This window comes from Mesoplodon bidens, assembly GCF_964165515.1.
Source record: "Mesoplodon bidens genome assembly, chromosome: 20".
NCBI classification, from domain to species: domain Eukaryota; kingdom Metazoa; phylum Chordata; class Mammalia; order Artiodactyla; family Ziphiidae; genus Mesoplodon; species Mesoplodon bidens.
Window position 1 is genome coordinate 10,298,437 of NC_138181.1, and position 26,653 is coordinate 10,325,089.

Sequence of the window (26,653 nt, forward strand, 5' to 3'; positions counted from 1 at the left end):
CAAAAGGTACAAATTCCATTTATTGGATAAATAAGTACTGGGGATGTAATGTACAACACATTGGCCATAGTTAACACGGCTGTATGATATATTTGAAAGTTGCTAAGAGTAGATCTTAAAGTTTTTCATAGCAAAGAAAATTTTTTTTCTTTTTTTAAATCTATGTGAGATGATGGATATTAACTAAACTTATCGTGATAATCATGTATCAGTATACATATGTCAAGTCATTACAGGGTATACGTATGTCAAGTCATTACAGGGTATACCTTAAACTTAAACTTACACAGAGCGGTATGTCAATTGTATCTCAATGAAAGTGAAAAAATCAATTGATTCTTTGGGTGTGGTCTAGTTCTGGGCTCTCTATTCTGTTCCTTTGATGCATTTTGTCCATTCTTATGCTTATGTAACACTATTGTGATTGATGGACTTTTATAAGCAAATCTTGAAATCCTCAAGTGTGAGTCCTCAAACTTTTTTCTTTTTCAAAATTATTTTAGGTACGTTGATTTCCACATAAATTTTAGAATCCACTTATCTCTGTAATCCTTTAGTGTTTGATAGAATTCTCCAGTGAAGCCCTCTGGAAGAGACTGTTTGAAATTTCATTGAATCTATAGGAGAACTGACATCTTAAAAGTATTGATTCTTTTAGTTGATAAGTATGGTGTATATATCTCTGTATCTATTTAGGTTCCTCTTAATTTCTTTCAGCAATGTTTTGTAGTTTTCAGTCTTGTACATCTTTTATTAAATTCATCCCTAAGTGTTTTAAAATATTTCTGATACTGTTACAATGGTATTTTTACAAATGTATTTATCAGTGGTTTGCAGCTATTTTAAGCATGCAATTTTTTCTATTGGCCTTGTGTATTGTGACCTTATTAAATTCACTTATTCTAGTAGTTATTTTGTAGATCCTTTAGGATCTTCTATATAAACAATCATATCTTCTACAAATAAAGACAGTTTTACTTTTTCATTTCCAATCTGCAAGCCTTTCATTTCTTTTACTTATCCTATTGCACTGCCTAGAATCCACAGTGCAATGCTGAATATAAATAAGAAAGACATTCTTGGCTTTTTCCTGGTCTTAGGAAGCTTCAGTACTTCACTGCTTAATATAATATTAGCTGTAGGTTTTGAATTATATGATTTGATTTTTAAATGTTAAACCAGTCTTACTTCCTGTAACAAACAAACTTGTTTATGATGGAACTGTTATATGTCTGTATGTATACATACATACAGAAATATCTTTATCTATAATGTGATTCTTACTAGTTTTTAAAGGATTTTTCTGTCATGTTCATGACAGATATTGGCTTGCAATTTTATTTTCTTTTATATTCTATCAATTTTTTAAAAAAATAGTGTTATGTTACCTCAAAAACAAGTGTGGAAGTGTTTCTTTCTCATCTGTTTGCTAAAAGAGTTTGTATAAGTGGATACTATGCAACTGTTTAATGTTTGTTTGAACTCTCTAGTGAAATCCTCTGGGTCTTTCTTTGTGTGAAAACTTTGGACAATAAATTCAGTTTCATTAATAGATAATAGCTACCCTAATTTTCTATTTCATCTTGTGTTAGTTTTGGTAAGTTGAATTCTTAAAGACATTTGCCCATCTCATATACTTTGTCAAATTTATTGGCATAAAATTATTCATAATGTTCTCTTATTATCCATTTAAAACTGTCTGTAGTATCTGCATTAGAAACAATTCTTTTATTTTAGTAATTTGTTGCTTTTCTTTAAACCTCCATGAAACTTTCTAATGGTTAATAGTTGCATTAATCCTTTCTAAGAGTGGATTTCGGTTTTGTTATTTTTTTCTGTACTCTTTTTTATTTCATTGACTTCTCTTTATTATTTCTTTCCTTCTACCTGATTTCGTTTTAATTTTCTTGTCTTTTTCTACTTTCATAGCATTTAAACTTTGACCATTGATTTTAAACCTTTCATCCTTTCTAATATAAAGCTATATATTTTCCTTTAAAAACTGATTAATATAAACTTGTTGATATGTAGTATTTTCATTATCATTCAGTTCAAAATATTTTCTAATTTCCCTTCGGATTTTTCCCTTTGATAATAGGTCACTTGGAAGTATTTAGGTATTTTCATAAATGCTATTAATATTTATTTCTTATTAATTTCAGTGATAGTCAAAGAAACCACTGTACAAAATGTAAATATTTGAAATTTAGTAAGAATTTTCAATGGCTTAGCACATTCCCTAACTTAGTTTACTTGCTATATACGTGTGAAAAGATTGTATATTCTCCACTTGTTGAGTGTACTGTTCTATAAATATCAGTTGGTACAATATGGTTGATAGTTTCATTTAGATACTATTTGTTTTGTTGTACTGTTCTGTTCTTACTGAGAGAGGAGTATTAAATCTCTTATAATTATGGTGTCTGTTTCTGCCTGTAGTTCCATCAGTTTTTGCTTCATGTTCTTTATGCTTTATTGGCTAAATTGCATTTACAATTGCTAGGTTCTCCTAATGAGTTTCTCCCTGTATTATTACAAGACATCCTCTTTATCTCTGGAAATATTTCTTGTCTTGAAGTCTATTTTGTCTGATATTCATATAGGAACTTCCACTTCTGGGTTATCAAATACTGTTTATTATCCTACTTAAGTTTCTCTATAGTCTCCTTAGGTTTATATCTTTGTATTTGTTTCTAGGGGATTAGGACGCATCCTTAAATGACCACTGTCATTTAGAGTTAATATTGGTAGATTTATTATTTATTAATTAGATTTTATACACAATATCATGAGCTCTCAAACTCCTACCCATTCTTGGGCTATTGTTGTCACATATTTTACATCTATATACAGTGTAAGCACCACAATACACAGCACAGTGTTATAGTTTTGCTTTAAATTGCTCTCTATCTTCAAATAAATTTAGATCAATAAAAAAGACACCAACATATTAATCATTTATGGTGTTCTTTTTTTTTTCCTGTAGATCTGAGTTTACGTCTGGTGTCATTTGCCTTCCACCTGAAGAACTTTATAAGCATTTCTCTAGCGCAGGTCTGTTGGCAGACTGTTCTTTTAGGGTTTGTTTATTGAAAATGTCCTTATTCTACTTGAAAGTTTGAAGGATATTTTTGCTGGATATAGAATTCTGATTGTTTTGTTTTGTTCGTTTGCTTGTTTCACCATTTTTTCTTCCTTAAACGATCCAACTCCACTTCACCCTCGTCTCTCTGTTTGCTCTTTTCTCTCCCTGGACAACTCTTTAACCAATTCCTCATATCACAGGCTAATTCTCATCTCTCTGGTTTCATTTCACACTTCTCAGAGACCTCTGTTGACCATGCTATCCAAAACCAGCCTTCTTCTCTGTGACTTTCTCATTTTCCTCTTTACACCTTGTGCAATACTTCCACAATGTTTTTATTTGTTTCCTTGCTTCTTATCTTTCTACCTGAGTAGCTCCATATGAAAATTTATTTTATATTCTCCTACATTCTTGGCATTTGGCAAAATGCCTGGCATCATGATAAAGGCACAGTGATGTTTCCCTAATGTAGAATGGATACAACTGAAGTTACAGGGGCATCTGAAGTCTAGCTTTGCTAGAATTGAAAAGACACATTGAGTAGTCACACTGCTAAACTCTCCAGGACCATCTGTTTTACACACTGTGCTAGGGAATATAAATGCAAAAGTGAAGCTTCTTCAAGAAACTTTTCCAGATTCTCTGAGTTGGAAACAATCTCCTCCTCTCATTCCCCTAGCATTCCACTTCATCCTGACTGTGGTACTTTTTGTGATTGACCTTGTACTATTGCTCTTTCTATACGTATCTTCCCTCTCCAACTGGATTGTCAGGTCCTTGCCAGCAGGGGAGATATTTCTGAACACACACTGGCAATCCTGCAGAAATAACCTTTACATCTGCAGACATTTCGGGATACTCATAAAATGGTATTGCATTGAAAATGAATTGAATGAGAAAGTTAGCGTTTTTGTTTAATAGGATTCTCTATTTCTCTGTGGAAAACGGAGCTGTATAATTCCAAAGTCATTGGAATTTCAACTCAGCATTAATAAAGCCCTAAGTTCCCACCAAGGACACTGTGTCACGTGTGGAGGAGGACTCCTCTGCCCTGTCTCTCCCTTTGTTCATGTTTATATGCACTGCCTTCATAGTTTATGCTTCCTGCAGTTTGCATCACAATAACGTGCCAAATATTTCCTGCCCATGCTTCTGTTTGGCTGCAGAGCAGGAGAATTGTAATGGAAAAGCAACAGATCAGAATAGTTTTTAGATTTGTTGGTGCTCTTAAGAAGGCCCACTTGTAAACATAAATATTTATGCCTGTTGCCGTGCTCAACCTCCATTCGTTATGAGGAGACCTTTGATGAGTCTGTAGTGTGAAGAGGACCCATATAAATACTGGTTTCCATTTATTATGACAAGGCTGATGGAGAACTCTGGAGGTAGGAAGGCTGAAGCTAGCTTTCATGTTCTGTGCATAACAGAGGAGAATGGCTCAGCCCCAGACAAGCATTCAAACAACTCACATGTAGGTTGTGATAACTTATTGCCTCTGGGTTTGGGGACTATGGTAATCTTCCTGAGTCACGCACACCTGCGAGTGAAATGGAAGAGCCTTGGAAGCACAGCTCTTCTTTGTAACTTTTTTCTTTAAGACCCAGTATTGTTCTGACAAGTTCAAGTTAACGAAAGGACCATGGTACTAGAGTGCGGTACTCTGTAAGGTAGGTGTGTATGTGTGTTGGAGGTGAGGGTTACAAGTCTGAAACTTCTTGTAGGTTCCCAGGCCCCATCCAAGGCTTATAGAATCTGAACCTGCAGATGCTGGGCCTGGGAATCTGCATTTGAGCACCATCCCCAGAGGATGCACTGGGACGTTTTGGAGCCACTGCTTGAAGGAATAGAGAGACAAGAGTTGTCTCTTTTGTCTCTGAACTGTCCATCTGTGCCTGGAAAATTGTGAGTCCCTTAGATTGCTCACCAAGAAGATCCTGTGGTCTCATTGTTTTTTCCCATAACTGAATTGACTCTTAATTGAGCAATTAGGTCAGTCAGCGTCCGATTATCATGTACTTGAAACTAAAACAAAATAAGTTCGTCCTTACACTGGCCAAACCAACTTATCCTGTCATGTCTAACAGGTTTCTCAGACACATGCATTGGGCTCTAGGAATTTGAAAGTCCACAGGAAGTTCTGCCCTTTGTCACGTTATCTACATAAGAGCAATTCTGATGACACTGCAGTATTCAGTAAGCAGGGCTCATTGGATGTAATCAGAAGTAACTTCTTGCCATCCACTGCCCTTTCATGCCATCTCTGTGGGGTTAATTTTTTCCTACCCCTTGGTAAAAACTAGGGTAAGTGTCATGAATTTTTGCTCACTTTTAAGTAGTAAAGAGTTCTTTACTTTCCTTCTTAGATACACAAAATTCTATGGCATTAACTGATATATCCAAGTTTTTTTCAGTAGTTTTTATCTACTGAAAAAAGCTGCACAGGTTCAAGGTTGAGAATTATGCTTTATTCAGTGAACTTACTGAGGACTTCAGCCTGGGATACAGCCTTTCAGATAGCTCTGAGGGGGTGTTCTAAAAAGGTAAGGGAGAAGCCAGGATATATAGGAGTTTTTGCTGAGAAAAAAAAACCATGTGTTTAAACATCACAAGATTACTGCTAATCATAAGAACAAAACAGTTCAAGTTAATGATTTTAGGTGCTTTTCTATGTATGGCAAGAGTCTTGGGCCCACTGAAGTCATTCCTTTGGCGTGCATCTTTTTTTTTTTTTTTTTTTTGCAGTACGCAGGTCTCTTACTGTTGTGGCCTCTCCCATTGCGGAGCACAGGCTCCGGACGCGCAGGCTCAGCGGCCATGGCTCACAGGCCCAGCTGCTCCGCGGCATGTGGGATCTTCCCAGACTGGGGCACGAACCCGTGTCCCCTGCATCGGCAGGTGGACTCAACCCCTGCGCCACCAGGGAAGCCCTGACATGCATCTTAACTATCCCGGTCCAATATCTTGTTTTTCTGCATCCTGAATCCCCTCAGGGAGCCCCATTGTCAGGAGGCCTGCAGTGGCTGATGACTCCTTTGTCTACTGAAATGGCAGGTGACATTCGTAGTTCCCACAGGGTAGAAAATAATTTTTAAACAGCTCCAAACTTTATTGGAAGTGAGTTTTCCCCCTCCCTTAGCTCAGTTCTGCTTGGGCGGCCTATTTGCCATGGGAAAAGGGTGCATAGGCTCTTCTCTTCCTCTCTGCCTGTGGCTTTTGCTTTTCTTCCTTTATCTCTGCCTCAGGTTCCTCCAGGGCTGAGGGATGCAGGGTATCAGGTTAGAAAGGCGAGGGAGATAAAGGTTTATTTGATACATACCTATACAAAACTCGCATAGACACTGCCTGACTCTTTCGCATGGGGTGATTTCATGGCTTTTTCAAGAACTCAGCATTACTTGATACTTAGTCTATAGGCTATGTACCTCCTCTGGGGTCACTTTAAGGCCCTAGATATCCAGTTGAACCTGCTAGCATCCTTCCGCTGAGGTCACATTGCCCCCACCGTTCATACACGGCACACACGTGGTCTGTGGGAAACTTCACATCGTTTGCTCTGACAAGCTCTGAGAATATAGGTCAGGCCTAGTCCTTCCACCTCGCTTACTTCGCCATCAGAGTAGCTAAGTAGACACAGGCTCCAGACTTTGGATCTTGCCAGTGTTGTTGAGTCCAGGACACTGGGCTCCAAGCACAATAAGGCATTCCTCAAGCTCTCTGAGTATTCCACTGAATCCTTTTCCCATGGGTTCGAGGTGAGAGAGAAGGAATCCCCCATCTCACATGGAAGAGGGTTAAGTCAAATTCATAGTATGATAGAGATCCCTTTAAGAAATTCTCTATTTCTTTCTTTCTTCTCCAATCTCTTTTTCAGATTGGTGGTGAGGGATCAGCTTTAGTTGGAAAATGGCTCTTGACCACTTCTGTTGGATGCCCTGAACTGGGGCTCTCATACTCTACTTTAGTCATGGAGGTGTAGCTAGCATCTGTGTCTTAGAACTTCAACCAGGGGCTTCATCCAAGATACTGAGAAATAAAGATTCCCTTGTAATATCTCTTTGCAGTCATAATACCAGCTAGTTCATGTTTATCACTTGTTGTATACCAGACGCTCCTTCATACATGCCTTATCTTACTCAGTCCTTCCCACAATCCTATAAGGAAACAGAAGGTCAGAGAAGTCAAATAATTTGTGTCAAGTCACCCAGATAGCAGGTTGCAAAATTCTTCCCAACACTGTGCATTATTTTCTTTTTAGGAAAATAAGAATGATTTTTGTGTCTTAGAAAGAAAATACTATGCATTCATCAGGGGGGAAAAAATGTTATGGCTGTTTACTCTCCTGGCTTTGACAATGGGAAGATATGGAATTTTGGAGCAAAATTAAGAACACTGAGTCTCAGTTGCTAAGCCTTTGAATAGACTCATTCGCTTAATTCTTATAAAACCTTGTGATGTGGATGGACTCGTCTTCATCTTGTAGATGAAGAAACTGAGGCCAGGGGGATATGATTGGCCTCCCGTACATTACAGAACGAGGAATATTTGGAGCCAGTATTTAAAATCCAAAGTCTCAGACCATGACCCTGAATCTACTTTTCCTCTCCACTCTGATGGGACATAGCAGGAATATGAGCTGTGGAAGTTGTTTGGTTGATGCTTCTTTCAAACACATCTGACTCTAGATGAGGAGCGACAGAGGAGTCAAGGTTTTCACTAAACTCCTTGGAAACAAAGAACATCTTATTCCTCTTGGAATCCCTAGTGCCTGGTCCAAAGTTGACACTCTATTAATGAATGAGTGAAATGGGTAAACAGTCAATAACTTTCTTTTCAACTCTCTGGTGGAAAGTAAATTTACATGTGGGTTAAATTAAGACGGCCTCCTCCTCCTGGGTATTTACATTTTATAAGATGGTCTTGGGAGAAGAGCTCAGATGAATGATATATAAACTTGAATTTCTGATTCAGTCCTTGGAATAGAGGTGGAAGAGGAATTGAGACTAAGTTTTTCTCTGGAGTCTCAAGTTTCACTGCAGAAATGACAGCTTACATGTCTCTCTGCCGTAAGGAAAAAATAGATTGCTTCTTTGTTTGGGTTATGAAGTATCTGGAAACGTTTTACCTCAAAGAAGTATGTTCTAATAATTTCAGTCATCCAGCAATGGGGCAGGCGGCTTCCAAAGTATTGACAGTCATACTTCTGCAGAGGAACCTGTTGGCTGGGCTCTTGGAAGGAAGGATTGAACTGTTATTGGTGGGGTAGACCAGATGGCTTCTAAGAGGCTCTGTCCCTGACCTTTTGGAGATCTAGGATTCGTTCAGGTGGTTGATGACAAGGATGCAGCTAACCAGGTCTGTGTGTCTGTCGTCCACAGGTCTGAGGCGCAATTACAGATGTACCATCTGCAGTGTCTCTCTAAACTCAATAGAACAGTATCATGCCCATCTGAAAGGATCTAAACATCAGACCAAGTAGGTACTTTCATGCTTTCACTCTTCAGCCCTTTTGTATGTAACTTTTAGCGTGATGAATCAAGGCTAACCATTTTACTTATTTCAAAATAAGTAGATGAAAACTGTATCTCTTATCTCCAAGGTTCCCTTGATATTTAGGCTGCTCAAGCCTCCAGAGTCTGCCTAGCACCGCTTGAAGAATGACTTCTTGCCTTTTTTGGACACAGTCATGACATTTTTTTTTTCATTTTTTCCTTCTTTTCAAGGCTAGTCAGCACATTTGTATGAACCTCAGGAAACTTTTAGATCTATATTAAGTGTTTTTAAATAAGCAATGTAGTCTCTACTTGGAGGATGGGCCAGACCTCCGTGTTGTGAAGTCAAATTCTGTGAATGTCTTCGACCACTTTCTATTTCTAGAAGCATATTGTTGCTTAGTCTGGAAACCTAACAAATCCCCTGGAATTTTAAGTCATTCACGTACATAGCTATTTTCAATTCAATGGAAGCTCATTCCATTCCCCCTCCCCCAAATTCTCATGATTGTAAGCCAGAAAAGTCTAATCAGGCATCATTTCCCCTGTATTTATATTGCTCATCTTTTGAGAAAACCAATGACATTAGCTTTTAGGTATTTTTAAAGTAGCTGCTAGGACTGCTAATAAAATCTAATAAAATAGGAAAAAACAAAGAATATCTCAAAAATATGTAATTTTCCTGAATAGAATTGTTTTCATTTCTCTCATATTCATTAGCAGAATCATTGAACAGATTCGACTGTATCAGGGCCTCATAAATAATGAATGATTCATTTAACAAAGGTTTATGGAGCGCCCACTGTGTGCCAGACCCCGAGTGTGCCCTGGGGAAGAAAAGATGAATGGATTTAGGCCTTCCTCTTGGGGAGCTCCCTGCCAGGCTGGGGAAACAGTCATGTAAACACATAGATTGTTCTCTGTTACCATAATGTGGGCACCCCGAGCTTTGAGGACCAGGACGGAAGCATCCAGGGGAAGCTTTCCAGGGACATCAGTGCAGAGGCTGAGCTCATAAGGATGAAGTCAGGGTCTGATTTTGTTTTCCATTATCACCCAGCCCCCAGCACAACACTTGATACGTAGTAAGGGCTTCATAAACATTCCTGATGGAGTGAATACGTGATTTTTAAAAGATGATAACGACAGCAGAAACTAACACAACACAGTAAAGCAATTATACTCCAATAAAGATGTCCAAAAAAAAAAAAGAAGAAAAGATGAGTAACGATTTTCCAAGCACGGATAGGAAGGTACATTCCAGGCAGGGAAATTTCTTGGCAAAGATACTGTAAAGACATAGATTCACAGGGGTTTCTGGCTTCAGGGGAGAAGTTTAAGCCCAGAGTTCCTACCGACTCTCAGTTTTTCCACAATATTGTGCGGTTCAGTGAGTCAAAGCTGCTTTCATCACTTGCTTTACTCTGATCCACCCCCAAAGGGCTTTTATCAAGGAAGTTCTTCAGAAACAAGACTGTCTCTGATACTGAGCACCTAGAACACTTGTATTGATTATTGGAAGCCGCTGCCCCAATCCCATCCCCAACCCCCAAAACGGTCCCTTCAGCATCTCTCTGACTCTCCCGTTGTGAGCCATACCGTATGCATCCTAACGAGCATGCATCTGATGTACGCACAGACACCTTACAAGGAGCTGCAACAATAAATGATCATCTTTTAGGGGCATGTATTTATTGCTCTTCATAAACAGAAAAAGGTAGACAGCAGTGATTTTAGGTGGTGAGAATCATGTCAATAACTGATGCAGATGGATAGCATCTCCAGCTTCAGGAAAATACCTACCTCTCCATGTGTACCTATAAAACTTCACGTGACAGAATTTGTGCTAGGCATAGTCACACCTGATACCTTGTTTATTTCCCTTAACTACCTTGAGATACATATTACTGACCCATTATTTGATCTGAGAAACTAAGGCTCAGAGAGGCAAAGTGACTTTCGCAGCACCATCTTGCCAAAAAAAATGGCAGAACCAGGACTGGACCCAGCAGCGTCAGACTCTCGCTTTTAATTCATTCGTGTCACTCAGCCACCACAGACAGGCTTTGGACACAGGACTGCAGGGACTGCCAGTAGAGTCCTATGATGAATTTTGAAAAAGGACATCGCTTCCCTGGTATAATTTAATAAGTATATGTGACTTCAGAAGGGTACGTCTCTTGCTGTGCTGCCTTCTTTCCAATAAACAAGACAGTTTGCTTTTATTTTTAACCACAAAAGCACAAGGTTGAAGAAACCTTGAAGAAAATAATTGTCATAGCTGTGTCGCGCAGGCCATTTCATCTGTCTTTATACCAGATTTGAGTATCCTGGGTGTGTACATGAGTCTGTCTTTGTTTAAGAGACAGATGGTTCCATAATTTTCTTGTAATATCCTTGTTAGGTTTGGTTTCAAGTGTGTGAGGGCCTCGATAAACAGATTCTAATCCCTGAATGAGTTTGTGGTAGACTGCTGCTATTTCTTACCTTAAAAAAGAGGAAGAATTCATTAGTGAAGCCATCTAGGCCTAAAAATTTATGCTATGGGAGTATTTTTCTTAGAAATTTAGTTTCTTTAGTACAGCATTCTTCATATCTTCTATTCTTATATCAGCTTAAATAAGCTGCCTTTCAATTAATTTGTCCATTTCATTTTAAAATATATTGGTTTAAAATTGTTCATTTTATCCCCTAATTTTATTTTTAATGCTTGTGGAATATTTTTCTTTCCAGACACTGTTTATTTGTGTCTCTTCCTTTTTTTTTTTTGATCACTTTTCTTGTTAGAAGTTTATCAATCTTTATTAGTTGTTTTTTTTTTGTTTGATGAACAAACATTGGGGATTTGTTGATTTTCTTTATGTACAGTTATTTTATGACATTTAAAATATTATTTCCTTCTTTCTACTTCCTTTGGATTTAATTTACATTTTCCCCTGGCTTCTTAATATAAAAGTATAGGTTCTATAATGAAAAAGAATCTGAAAAAGAATATATATAAATATAAATATAAATAAATGGTCCTATCTATCAATTAGGCCAAGTTTCTTAATCTTGTTCAAATCAGTGTATTCTTACTGATTTTCTTGTCTGCTTTTTATATCCATGAGAAGCAGACATAATTAAAAACCTCCAGCTGTACATATGATTTGCCTATGTGTCTTCTTAATTCTATCTTTTCTTTTTTGTTTTATATATTTAAAGGTATATTATTAGATGCTTACAAATTTAGGATTTTTTAATGTATTCTTATTGTATGGGCCCCCTTTTTTTTGGTCACTTTTTGCCATCATGAAATATCCTTCTTTGTTACTAGTAGTATTTTCCTTGAAGTATACCACCATCAACTACAGCAACCCTTCAAAGCTTTCAAAACTTTTTCCTTTAAATTGTATCCAGCTTTTATTTTGTTCTCAGGTGGAAGTTTAGTGTGGTGGAAGTCAGCCAAATGGTTCTTAACTGCTTTAATCTAAGTCAACATAAGTATTAAAGTGTCTGTAATTTTCAAGGTCTTATATTTATATTTTTGCAGTCATTTCTGGAGGAGCGTTGAGATGAGCAGAGATGATTCAGTTGTGTAGTGGAAAGGACACTGAATTTTATTTCTAGTGCAATTTTGCCACTGAGTGACCCTGGGCACTGACAAACCTTCTTTAAGTCTCACTTCCCTCAAAGATCAGTGTTTAATGATGACAAGAACACAACAAATATGCTTCCACTTCCCATGCTTTGCTCATGATCCTGATATTCTTTTCTACGAATCCTGAATTCAGACCTAAATTTTTTCCTGAAACATGTCCCAGTCAGCCTTGAGCATTTATTGAAGTTAGCAATGACCCTCCTCTGCCCCAATTATGTCCACCCAGAACCTCAAAATATGACCTTATTTGTAAATAGGATCTTTGCAGATGTAAAAGTTAAGAATCTCAAGATGAAATCTTTCTGGATTTATGAGAATGATTTATGGTGTCTTTATGAGAGAAAGGAAAGGGAGATTTGAACACACAGAGAAGGTGGCCCTTTGAAGACAGATGCAGAGATTGGGGTTCTGTTTCCTCAAGCCAAGGAACCCCAGGAGACAGCAGCGTCTGGAGGAGGCAAAAAGGAATCTCCTCCAGAGCTTTTGGAGGGAGTGTGCCCTGCTGACTCCTTGATTCCAGACTTTCATCGTCTAGAACCTTGAGAGAATAAATTTCTGTTATTTGAAGACACTCAGTTTTGGGTACTTTTTTAAGGGCAGCCCTAGGAAATTAATATAGTGTGAAACCTACATGCCTTGTTCCATCAGTAATCCTTCAGTCATATTTTCTGGGCAACTGCTTACAATGCCAATCCCGATAATGACAACGATGATGGTCATAATGATGCGGGTGGAGAAGATGGTGATGATGATGACGCCACCACTGATAACCAAAGTGGGACTTGTCTGAGACTGGGATACAGCCACAGACTAAAATGCTTTGGAAGTGTTACATCTAATACACACAGCAGTCCTGTAATTGACCAGAGGCTCCACTTTATAGGTTAGAAAATTGAGTCTCAGAGAAGTTCAGTGACTTGCCCAAGGTCCCCAAAAAATTGGTCAGCAGAGTCAAGAACAGAAGTCAGGTTATTGGCAACCTTTACTCTAACTGTTTTAACAGTACTTAAATAACATTATTATTATTATATTGCTCTTTACTAGTAGTAAAAAGCCTTTTTCTTTTTTTGGCAAATGTCATAAACAGCAAAATGACTGTCAAATTTGCTCTGTGGTTAAATTGCAAGAGAAATATTCAATAGCTAATGAGAGTAAAGGTTTCGAAATGCAAATGATCATACCGGCATATAAAGCAATTGCCTATTGGTAGATTTTTCAGCATTTCCGGGGGATCTAGTCTGTCAATTAGTACAAATGTTTAAAATGAAATGTAAAGGCAGATGAGTACATACCATAGGCTAATGAACAATGCCCCCATAATGTACTTAAATTTGAGTTTAGGGAACACTTCAAGCCTCAGACATTGTATTACCTAGAATTAAAGGTTATAAAATTTGTCATTACTTACTTTGATATTTCATTTGGTTGAAAATGAGGTACAAGTGTTTATAAGAATAAATCAGACTGACCAAAAGTTAGTAGTAATTTCTATATGTGCTGCTTCCTTTGAGAATAATCCTGAAGTGGTGATATCCATTGCTTTTTCTGCAATTTTTCCCAATTAGTATGAATCCTCCAGACAATAATCCTTCATATTATTCATTTCCCCATTATATTCATTTATTTGTGAAGTGATTGAGTGGATGTTCAGTCTAATTTTCAGAGCTAGAATATATTTGCTTTAAATACCTTGGAATTCAGTTCCTGCCTTCAGGATAATAGTTAGTTGTGTGTGTGTGGGAGGAGGGTGGAATAATAAATAATAATAATAAAAATAAATAGTTTTGCAAGAGATGTTCAGCATGAAGAAGCTTCTGTACTTCTAATAAATAAAAATAGCTTAATATACCAAGGAGATGTTCTCTTTGGAAACAAGCAAACAAAAACCAAATCAAGGCATGGACTTCTTCGAAGGCTAAAAGTATAGAATTTTTTTTTGTAGAATTTTCAATGTGATTTACTGGCATTAACCAAGAATTTCAATAACCTAAGGGGTCGGGACTTTGGTTCTGAGTTCTGAGATAGGCAGGACATAAGACAGTGTTGAAAACAGAGCTGTCCTTTCCCAAAGAGGGTCAAGTTATTTCTCTTCAGCTGATAATTATTCATAAGCTGCTTGAAAAGGCTTGGAATAAAGGGCAAAATCTAGAATCCAAGGCAAAAGAGCTCCTGCAGGAAGTGGAGCTTGTGGAATATCACCAAGTCTTTCTAGCCAAAGGGCTAGATTTACATCCTAGGCACTGTAAATAGGGTGCCTCATGCAGCACAAGGATGGGGATGGGGCAGGGCTTGTGGGTCAAAGGGCATTCTCTATTTAGCCCTGTTTTTTTAAATTTATTTATTACACTATAGTTGATATACAATAGGGAGTTAGCTTTAGGTGTACAGCTTCAGATTCTATTCCATTTTAGGTCATTACAAGATATTGAATACAGTTCCCTGTGCTACACAGTAAATACTTGTTGTTGACCTATTTTATATATAGTAGTGTGTATCTATTAATCCCATAATCCTAATTTATCCCTCACCCTCCCCTTTCCCCTTTGGTAAGCATAAATTTATTTTCTATGTCTGTGAATCTGTTTCTGTTTTGTAAATAAGTTCATTTGTATCATTATTTTAGATTCCACATATAAGTGATATCATATGATATTTGTCTTTCTTGATCTAACTTACTTCACTTAGTATGATAATCTCTGAGTCCATCCATGTTACTGCAGATGGCTAAATTTCATTCTTTTTTATGGCTGAGTAATATTCCATTTTATATATATATATATATATATACACCCCATCTTTTTTATCCATTCCTCTGTTGATGGACACTTAGGTTGCTTCCATGTCTTGCTTATGTAAATAATACTTCTGTGAACACTGGGGAGCATGTCTCTTTTTGAATTAGAGTTTTCATCTTTTCTGGACATATGCCCAGCAGTGGGATTGCTGGATCATATGGTAACTCTAGTTTTCATTTTTTAAGGAAACTCCAGATTGTTTTTCACAGTTAGCCCTGCTCTTTACAGAACATTCGAGTTCACTACTGTCACGAGCCCTCCCTTCTCTGAGGAAGGCCTCAGAGCCCAACTTCTCAAACGGAAGAGACAATAGCTTATAGATAGAGGGATTCCAGAGAAGCCAGAAAAAACTAGATCTGTCTCTCTCTACGGCACTAATGCACCGGCAATTCTAACAGCTGTACTTTTTCCTAAGTCTCACTTGCATGCTTTTGCTCTACATGCCATATCTAGGGATCCATTACAGTTACAGTCTGTGAATAGATTAGGCCTTTTGTGGGCTTGACAAGTACTAAATGGGGAACATTTTCAATCTTCCATATTATTTATAGAATGACTGATGACCCCTAGTGCTCTTTAGCTCACTCACGCCCCCCCACCCCCCGCCTTCTGGACAGACTTGTAATCATTATTTTGTCTAGCTTGAAATTTTCGTGAGTCATGGCTGTCTCCAGAGTGGTTCTGAGCCGATGCTTTCAAGTCTCCGCTTTAATTGTGGGTCCCATTGCCCACCTCTCATGTTCTTTGTCAGGCTGCTTCAGAGAGTCACCTAGTACCAGTCTCCAAGGGTGCAAGGCCGTTACCTGATTTGGTTCTGAAAAGTGCATCTGTGTCAAGAGAGAAAAGAACCACCAGAAGGATGTGATGGAGCCCAACAGGGCTGGCCTGGGAGGTGGACAGCAAGTCCCAGAGTCACTGCTTCTCAAATCATGTCCCCTCACTGAGTTTCAAAGCCCTCATTGAATATAGGGTAGTCAAGGTCTCTATCAACCCAACATTCTCTAATTTTATGCTTCAAGACTGAGCTTTTAAAACTTTTTAGTATTTTCCAGCGGCAGAAGAGGGTCTGTAAAGTCATCCTGCTTTTGTGTTTACCTCTCTCCTGCTGGGTGGCCCAGAAATTGACCAGCCCCCTCACGCTCAGGTCCTGCTAGAGGAAAAGTGTCCTCCGGGCCTGTTTATCCTGTTCTTGAACAAAAGGCGGAGGGGCTTTTCCAAGGCTATGACTTGGGGCAAAAGAAGTGAAATTGGTCATATCAGGAGAAAGTAGAGAAAGAAGCTTATTTTCACTTCATTCCACGCTATGAATACCAAGCACACATTCTGGTGGTTTCTCAGGCAAACGGGATGAGTGAGAGGGGGTGAGGAAGGCTCGAAAGGGAACCTGGACCCATCACCTGAGTAGTCCAGGCTTCTGTCCTTCCACTCATTCTGGGTCTTTTGTAAGTTACTGTAACCCCTTCTCACACATCTCCCCAGAGTTCATTAGACACTAGAGTATGTCCAGTTGTAAGCTATCTTTAGCTGCTCTTGACTTGTACTCCAACCAGACTTTGGTAAAATGTTGAACTTGGCCAGCATTTGTCTCATCTCTTAAAAGTTGTCATGGAACATGGAATGCCAGGGAATTGAATTAAAATAAATGACGGACCTTGCTTCATTTAGGTCAATGTTGACAGGGGAGTAGGCGGAGGAGATAAGATGGGGATGGACACGTGCCTTGGTTGTGTTGCTGAGTCCAGCTCTCCATCTCTGCCCTTTGACTGGAGAAGAGGATTAAGTCCATTCTGGCTGGGATTTTCATAGTGTAAATGGGGTAGTGGTTTGAGTGATTGGACAAATCAGCCCCTCACCCCATTGAATTCACTCCCATGACCCAAATCTGTTGAGTGCCTGCTATGTTTGAGGCATTGAAACAGGCCTTGGGGACAACAGAAGGAGCTCCTTTTACCTCTCAACAAGTATATAATCTAGTTGAGAGGAAGCAACAGGTAGTCAAGTAAATACAGTTAAAATCAACATAGGATATATTGGCACAAAATGCTGCTGGAATTCAGAAGTAGTTGCATCTGGTTGGGGGCCAGCAGGAAAGGTGGTCATGGGGTGAGTACAGGAAAGTGGCTTGGGAAGGAGACCATCTGGGTTCAATCCTGGCTCTACATCTACTGATTGGGTGACCTTGAGCTTGTTACTTAAAGACCTGTCTGGAGCTTAGTTTCCACACCTGTAAAATATGACAGATTTTAAAAAGTTTTAGCAGAACTGTGGTGAGGACTGAGGTTTTTTTTTTAAGTCGTTATGCAATCTGTTACAATATTGCTCCTGCTTTCTTATGTTTTGGATTTGGGGCCTGGAGGCATGTGGGATCTTAGCTCCCTGACGAGGAAGGCATTGGAAGGCGAAGTCTTAACCACTGGACTGCCAGGGAAGTTCCTAGGATTGAATTTTAAGAACAACAAAAAACAACAATAACAAAAAATACAAAACTTCTTAGACAGTACTTGGCATGCATGGCATGAACTTTTTTCTCATGTGTTAATTATCATTCTGTAATAATGAAATTACATTTGAAATGGACTTTGGGGAACAAGCAGATGAATACTGAGGGATCCGTCAGTACTTCTTTATCCCAAGTACTTCTGTAAGATTGGTCCAGAATTCTTCATAGCAAACTCTAGTTGCTTGCCCAAAGTTGGGGGTTTGGACTCACAAAAAGTTCAGACCCGTACAGGGTTTAGAACCCAAACTGACCTAAATCAGACAGATATAAAGAATTATCTAGGACAGTCCTCCAAAGACTATTCTCATTCTGAGTTTCTTGTGGTCTAATGCCTTCCACCTGCTCCAAGTCTTCATTTTATACAACAGTTTCAACCTTGGTATTCAATCTTGCAACATCAGAAAGAGCATTTTTTTTTTAGAATTTATTTTATTGGAGTATAGTTGGTTCACAATGTTGTGTTAATTTCTGCTGTACAGCAAAGTGATTCAGTTATACATATATGTATACTTTCTTTTTCATATCTTTTCCGTGATGGTTTATTATAGGATATTGAATATAGTTCTGTGTGCTACACAGTAGGACCTTGTTGTTTATCCATTCTATATATAATAGTTTGTTACCAGTTACATTTTGTCAGCCGTCTATAATTAGCACATTATTCTCCAAAGACCATGGATAATAATCCTTGAAAGTAAATAAAATAAATTGAACTATGCTCCTGGCTGCATTTCCCAAAATCATTTTCCCAATATTCTTTGAGACTCCCTGGAGAGATTTTCTTTACCATTCTGATAATATGGAGCTCATTTTTCTTCTCCATTTGCATTTTTAATTCACCATTAAAAAATAATATGTATCATTTTTACGCAGGCATCTGTCTGCTGCAGCACATACTAGATCCTTAGCTAATCTCAACATTAACTTATTAAATTCGATTTTGATTCACAGCATTTGATAAATCCTCTATATTTCAGAATTAGAAGGGTTTTCTCAAAAACAAATGATCTCCCTGTATGAGGGAGACACCTCTTTAAGTGTTAACCACTGTTATTTAAGTTATAACTTAATGATAAATATTTTGAAGATTTTTTTCTTCTTTGAGTTAATATTATCTAGACCATTCAATATTGTGTTAAGTATAGCCAGATGCAGCCAAAATCTGGACCTCAGTCCGAATATGCAGTTTTGAGCATCGTTAGAGTATATACGTGTCACTTTGAATAGTCCCGAACAGAAAATAGGAAATGTGTATATTTTTCTATAGCTTTTAGAGTCACAAAGAAATCTCAGTCCATTTCATGCTGAATAGTCAAATATACATCAAAATCTATATAGCTAGCTTTCAGAAATGTTGGTGATATTTCAAGCTCAGGACACAATTACTTCAAAGTTCTCCCCACAGCTTCTGGTCCTGTTATACTTTCCAGAGATATATCTGTCTTTTCTCTTCCTTATTTAAGTGCTGTTTCTTCTAAAGACACCCAACAGGCTAACATGTGCTCTTTACTCTTTTTGATTTCCAAAACCGTCACCACTGAATTTATTCCTGTTCTAACAAAAAAGATCTTGTAATTGCCTCACATAGAGGAGTTTCAGACCTCTGATTTTCTTTCCTTGATAATAGATAAAGTTCAAACAATAGATTCTGTTTTCTAACATCTTTCCAGTGCTAAAGATAAACTTACTAATAGCTTAAGATTTTCACGGTCAGGCATCTTACCTAAATTAGAACCTAGTTGCCCTGGAGTATCTATATTGGAAAGGACCCTTTTAGACCAACTACACAGGTTTCTATATCTTACTCTTAGAACCAGATGTTATGATTGTGTTATTCCGTATTTTATAAGAGTCCTGCAGGTAAAAAGTGTGCTTTCTGTGGAAAAGAGAGACCTGATCAGAATGTATTCTGAGAGATTCATTACTGCCAGGAAATTTAGTGGATTAGAAGGAGGCTATTTAAAAGCGACAGGAAAGGGGTCGGGCTCCCTCACTCCAGTATTTTAGGAAAACAAGTACAAGTGAAAACAAGTACAAGTAAAAGATCTACCAGCACATTTCATTGTGTATGTACATTGGAGTGGCATCTTTCATTTCAAATTTAACTCTCAAGAAATCCAGTAACAAGCCACTAATTCATCTTCTAGAACATGCAAATGATAGTTCTACAGTGAATCTAGAAAGTTCATTCTGCAGATGGAATTTAGTCCACTGATGATCCGTTTTCGGTGACACAACATGTCATGATGAAAGAATTCCAGGATATCCATTGATTGGGTCAGTAGTTGAGTCAGTTATTACAGAGCAATCCACTGCATGCTAGGGTCCAAGGCACTTACCAGAGAATGACAAATTAGCAAGTTGCCTTCCCTATCCTTAAAGCACTGGTGTAATTTTTTAAAGTGCCTCAACAATAAAGCTTTGTGATCCCAGAGAGTAACCCCTCCTTCTTGGGTCTCTCTGGAGGGAGAGAGGGCTGGTGGCCCATCTCAGCGATGGAGGCTGGTGAGCTCTCTGAGCAGCTGTCAGCGCAGTGGAGCTGGGTGAGCAGATGCAGCATCCCCAGCTGTGCCTCCAAGCAGCTGCCACCAGGAATGTAGGTCCTAGGTACAGCTTTCAGGATCCAGAGCAGCCTGGAACCTGAGTTGGGAAGGGAGGAGAGAAGATGATCTGAGGATGCAGGAGGGATGTCAAGTATGAACAAGATGAAGCATCAAGAAAGCACTTGCTGTTTTGTTGTCTTGGCCATCCCAGAAGCTCTGCCTTCTAAGGCTTTCCCAAAAAAGCCTTTGCTTTCTTCAGTCAAAACTTCATAATTTCTGGGTTTTCTTTGAAGAGCCCTCATGACTTATATAGGATGATTTAAATCTTGTAACACCTGATTGGATATTTCATTGCTATTCCTGGGAAGAAACCGGGAATGAAAATTACATTAAGAAAAAGTGACATTCGTGATCAAAGAAGGATGATGAGAGGCATTCATCTGTCCAACTTGGGTTGAAAAGCAAGTCGAATTATTTGTTTTCTCTTCATGCTTACAACATGTTCTCTAGTGTGTGGTTCTAGGAAGTGGTAGCAAATGATTAGCTTCTATAAGATAGCACGCAGATAGAAGCGTCAGCCTGAGTCAGATATTCATAACAAGAACTGCTTTATGTGCCCAGGCAGATCTTTTTACTATCCATGCAGCTAACTTTTCTTTTAACCTTGAAGGGGAATTGTTCTTGGGTCTTTTGATTAAAATATCTCATCCTGTGCTCACAGTGGATGCGCAGCAATTAATAGTCTTTCTTTTCTCAACCGTCTAATTAGGGTTGAGGCCAACAGAGCATACAATGACTAAAGCCAAGGAATATCGTGAATATCATTCCAAGATGTTCTCTGCTAATTGTCAGTAATTTCTTCATTGCCCTGAGAGGATGTAACAGCCTGGACCATTGGACCTGCCTTAGGATGTGATATCAGAGAATGGCTTTCTTCTCTCAAAGAGACACCCTTCCCCCCTTACACACCTGCTAGCTAACTGGGGAAGAAGAGAAACAATTGCTTCTGTCTACTTTCCCATAGAAGTCCCTGGGTTAGTTGTACGATGGGGCGTGTAAATGACAAATCTGAGAATCTTATCTGTGAGAAGTTAGACGGGAGGGCCTGAGGTAGACATTTAAAGGGTGTCGTTGAGTGGGGCAGAGAGGGCAGAAGGGGTGCTGGGACAGGCAAGGTCCAGCTTGGCCTCTTTGGGCCCAGGGCCAGGCGAGCATGAAGAAATAACATCTGCTTCCATGCACCCTGGATTTATCAAAAGGCAAGTGAGAAAAACTGAAGGAGACGATAACTATTTCTTCTACACACTATTTCCAGACCTCCTCCCGTCATGGCTGTGTCCATGGTTATTTCTTTGGCCCCTCTAGCTTACTGCCCATAAAGCAAAGATTTCAAATATTCTGGAACAACTGTAGATGTACTGAGCTCATGACTCACCCACCCCATTTTTATCCTTTTGGAGGACAGGCGGGGAATAAGTAGCTTCATTACCATTTTCAGTCAGAGAAGTGTTGGTGGATAGCAGATGTGTGGCCTCCGAGAGTCTGGGGAGCCTGGCATGAGAAAATGGGGAAGGCCTCTCCTCCTGCCACCACGGGGTGAAAGGTCAGAGGCTGTCCCTGCAGGGGACTGACCACGGGAGGCAAAGGTAGGGGCTGGAAGGGGCTGAGATGCCCCACTTCTGTTTCCCAGCCTCCCCACAACTCCTCCAGTTTCTGACTGGTTTTCAGAGTTAAGGATTGGCCATCTTTAGGGACAGAGCCTCTGTAGCCTAATAAACCATGTGCTTCTCATCTGTCGTCATCTGTACTGGTCCAGTCTGAAGGTCAGAGGTGGGGAGATGGATTATCAAGTCATGGAAGATCATGCAGGTGGAAACGTTTAAGACATAGTTCTAAGTCAGATTTCAAAATCCAGTTTCGAACATTTCTTTTTCTTACATATTTTTCACTTTAAAATTATTTCTCCTACTAATAGTACTCAAAGAAGATGAATTGCATCTGTTACTTTTGGATTTAGAGAGCGGATGTAGTTATGATTTCCTGGCATGTTCCTCCATTGGTAGAGCCAAAGACTTGAGAATAATTCCATTCGATTCCATGTATTTATGTGTAGCTAAATGTCACATATTGTACGGCTAGAAGACCAGCCAACAGTGTGATCCCTGCCTTCAAGAAGCCTAAATTTTACATGAGGAGACTAAATTAACAGGTGAACATAATAAAAGAACATCTAAATGCTAATATCTGAGAGTGATCTTACATAACATCATGCAAGGAATCAAGAGAAGGGAGAATAAATGAATAAATGAGAGAAATATGCTTGGATGAGATGAACCTGGGCTGGGGAACACGGATAGATTCAGTTTGGGGTGGGATGAGTTTAAGGGTCTAGGAGCATTCAGGTGGAGATTCCAGTGGATATTTAGGTTTATGAGACTGGAATGCAGATCACAGATGACAGTTGAGATACAGATTCGGGGGTCATCAGCTCGTAGGAGATTGTTGAAGTGGATGAGATGGAAAAAGATGAGATTATTCAAAGAGAGTGTATGGAGAAGAACAGGGACACACACACATTCGTGCACACACACACAGGGTGACAAAGGAAGTGACGTCATCACTTCTTCCCATAATAATGCATTTTATATTTCTTTTCAAGTAGGAGGAGAACAGGACAGATTAATGCTTCAGAAGCCAAGGAAGAAAAGCATTTCGAGAAGGAGGGTGCAAAACAGAGTCACCTCATACCAGAAAGAGTCAAGTAGGAAGGAGACGAAAAATCCAGAGGGTTTGTCAATGAGGCAGCGGTGGTTGATTTTTGCCAGGGACATCTTGCTGAAATTTGGAGACCGTGTTGCCCACGTTGTCTGGAGTGTGGACGAAGTGACGATGTCCCTCACCAGTGTTCTCACTGGATGAGCAATACTGACCAGCAACCCCACAGATCATAAACAGTGAGGAGGGCAGAGGGTGACGTGCAGAGGAAAGGGCCTTGAGTGAGTACGCCACAGTAAATAGCAGAGCCCTCATTTAAAATAATTGTGTGTGGAATTTCATGAAAACAGAACTCTGTTTATTGGAACTGGACAGGTAGAGTCAAAAGTGCCACCCACTGGACTTCTTCCCTGGCCCCAGCTGTCCTCTAGAACGCCGAGGGAGCATTCAATAATCGCTGCTGAATGGACCACGGGAGGAAAGAATCAAAGGTGCCTGCCTTTATCCAGCCTGGAAGATGGAAGGGATGCTGATGGAGGCTGGCAGGGACTTCAGTCATCTAAGCTTTAGACACATTGCTTTTGAAGTGATGGTACCTTATCAGAGTGGGGATGTCCTGTAGGTAGCTGGAAACAGGCAAGGTGTGCAGATACAAGCCAGGGCTTAAAACGGAGATGATGGAGTCAGCTAGATAGGATTGAGTTAAAGTCTGGAGAGTAGAAGTGTCATTTGGCATACAGACAGGGGTAGAGAGAAAACGCATCACCTTGGACAGCTCCCCCCCTACCGCCTGACCCCTTACACACAGGGGTTCGCAACAGAGATTTGACTTTGGGCAGCGTGGCCGCTGGTTAGACACTGTCTGAGGCTGTCGCCTTTGCATCTGATGCTGGAGCTTGGAGGATGCAGTGCAGCCTGTTGGAAAGAGAAATGGATTGAAAGTGGGGAAGAGCCAGGACAAGTGCGAATTCGTGAGCACCAGCTGGAACCTGTGAGGATGGACGGAGCCCCTTGTTACTGCTCACTGGTTATCACCACCCACCTCGGTGAAGGGTGCATTCTGCAGGAGAATCAGGTGTGGACCTGTGTGAACCGCAAAAGTGCTGACCTTCAAGTGTAAAAAGAAAAAACTGGAACGAGACAGGGAAGGGAATTCTAGAAAAGGTTCAGCCTAGCCATGTTAGCACGCTACAAAATGACCACAGCACACTAATAGAGCAGCTGGATAACGATAGAAGGAAAAAGAGTTAAATACCAGATGAAAGTCCAAGGCATTAAGTGCCGAGTCATTTGGTCCTTCTTTGAAAAAAATTAAAGAGGAACTTTAGAGGCCTCCAATTTTCTCAGGAAAATGAACTTGTTTTATTAATGAATGGCATTCTGAATCTCTTTGCTTTAGGTACATATAAAAATTATAAATGAAAGACCATCTTTTTAAATTTCTTTTAACATCTTTATTGGAGTATAATTGCCTTACAATGGTGTGTTAGTTTCTGCTTTATAACAAAGTGAATCAGCTATACATATACATATATCCCCATATCTCTTCCCTCTTGTGTCTCCCTCCCTCCCACCCTCCCTATCCCACCCCTCTAGGTGGTTGGAGAAGACCACCTTTTTTTAAAGGAACCATATGGCTTTAATGAAAATATTCTAGAATCACATGTGTAAGATAATTAATATCCACCTAGAAGTGAACTGAACCCAGAATACTAAAGAACTGAAATACAACCTGGAGAATACATGGTTTCCTCTGAAATTAATTTAAATTACTGAAATTTATTTGAGGGGAAAGATACAATGATTTGTTTTCTCACTGGTAAGTAGAAAAAGAGAAAAAACATTTTATGCTGGTGCTATAGCTTGGGGATTTATTACAGAGCTTTCCTGGAAAATAGAACATCTGTGGTTGCAAGTATTATTATTTATATAATTTGTTCAGGACGAGTTATGATAGAAGGTCCAATTTCCCTCAGTGAAATTGTCTATTTTATTTTGAATGTGTATATTTAAAGTTTGACAGGGTTATAGAAGATCATTCCAAAGAAAATAGGTTAGCCACATTGTGAATGGGTGGAGTTGGAAACTTGCTAGGTGTCAGATATGATGGCAATGGCAGGGTCACCTCCTGAAGCTGATGTGAGGACAAGAGTTAGGGGACAGACCTCAGGGGACAAAAAGGTGAAAAACTTACAACAGACAACACCTGCTCTGTAATTCCTGCCAAGGAGATTGTCAAAACAGTTTGGTCACAAAGGGGCTTATAGAGACCATTCCTGGGTGCTCTCTTCTTTTCTATCAGCACACTTGCCAGAAGAGATCTAATCCAACTACACACACACATTATTTATTTATCTATATGAGTATTTATATATAAATACACACACACACATATATCTATGGAGATATGGGTTTGATTATATGTATATACACACACACATACTATCATATATACATTTGATGGTGTATGTATGTATATACATATATGTGTGTGTATATGTATATAAACACTTTCCCCTGGAACTCCAGACTCTAGTCAGATCTCAAACTTAACATGGTTAAAAAGAGAAATCTTGATAATGTACAATATTTGTCTTTCTCTGTCTGACTTGTTTCACTAAGCATAATACCCTCCAGCTCCATCCATGTTGCTGCAAATGGCATTACTGCATTCTTTTTTATGGCTGAGTAATATTCCATTGTATATAGGTACCACGTCTGTTTTATCCACTCATCTGTTGACATTTAGGTTGCTTCCATATTGTGGCTATTGTAAATAGTGCTGCTATGAACACTGAGATGAATGTATCTTTTTGAATTCGTGTTTTTGTTTTCTTTGGACATATATCCAGAAATGGAATTGCTGGATCATATGGTAGCTCTGTTTTTGGTTTTTTGAGGAACCTCCATGGTGTTTTCCATAATGGCAGCACCAATTTACATTCCCACCAACAGTGTACTGGGGTTCCTTGATCCCCACAGTCTTGCCAACACTTGTTATTTGCTGTCTTTTTGATGACAGCCATTCTGACAGGTATGAGGTGACATCTCATTTGTGGTTTTGATTTACATTTCCCTGTTGTTGAGCATTTTTTCATGTGTCTATTGGCCATCTGTATGTCATCTTTGGAAAAAATATATGTTATCTCATATATATTGAATCTAAGAAATAAAACAAATGAATATAACAAAACAGAAACAGAGCACAGATAATAGAGTACAAACTAGTGGTTGCCAGTGGGGCAGGATGAGGGTAGGGGAATAAGAGGTACAAACTATTATGTATAAAGTAGATAAGCTGCAAGGACATATTGCACAGCACAGGGAATATAGCCAATATTATATAATAACTTTAAATGGGTTATAATCTATAAAATTATTGAATCACTATGTTGTATACCTGAAACTAATATAATATTGTAAATCAACTATACTTCAATTAAAAATAAAAATAAATAAATAAATAAAAATTAAAAAACATCCTTTGGAAATACAAAAAAATATAAAATAAAATAAGAAAGAGAAACAAAAAGAAGGAACCGTTGACTTCCCTCTATAACCTCCTACCTCCTTCTCCCCTGATCTCCAAATATCTCTAAGCATCACTACCACTTATCCAGTTTCTCAAGGCAAAATTCTAGAAATTAACCTTGATCCTTTTCTTTCCCTCCAGTTCTACATCTAATCTATCAGCAAGTCCTGGGACCCTGCCTCTCCACATCTCAAATCAGTCTGCATCTCTCCAGATCTTACTCTCTTTTACTAAAAATCCACTGAAGGCTACCCATTGTACCCAGAGGAGAATCCAAGCTCCTCATCCGGGTTCATGGAGCCCCATGTGATCTGACCTCCACCCACCTCTCTGTGTCAGCTCAGACCTATCTCC

At 39.0% G+C, this 26,653-nt stretch overlaps 1 protein-coding gene across 1 annotated transcript in view; it reads left to right on the forward strand.

Annotated features, from left to right (window-relative positions):
* ZMAT4 (zinc finger matrin-type 4) overlaps window positions 1-8,561 on the forward strand; it is a gene marked incomplete at both ends in the record, with an annotated part of 212,228 nt that extends 203,667 nt beyond the window's left edge. The window contains one exon of the mRNA XM_081221023.1: window positions 8,461-8,561. Coding sequence (XP_081077149.1) covers window positions 8,461-8,561 — 101 coding nt within the window. The remainder of the gene's footprint in view (window positions 1-8,460) is intronic.
* Between the last annotated feature and the right edge of the window lie 18,092 nt (window positions 8,562-26,653).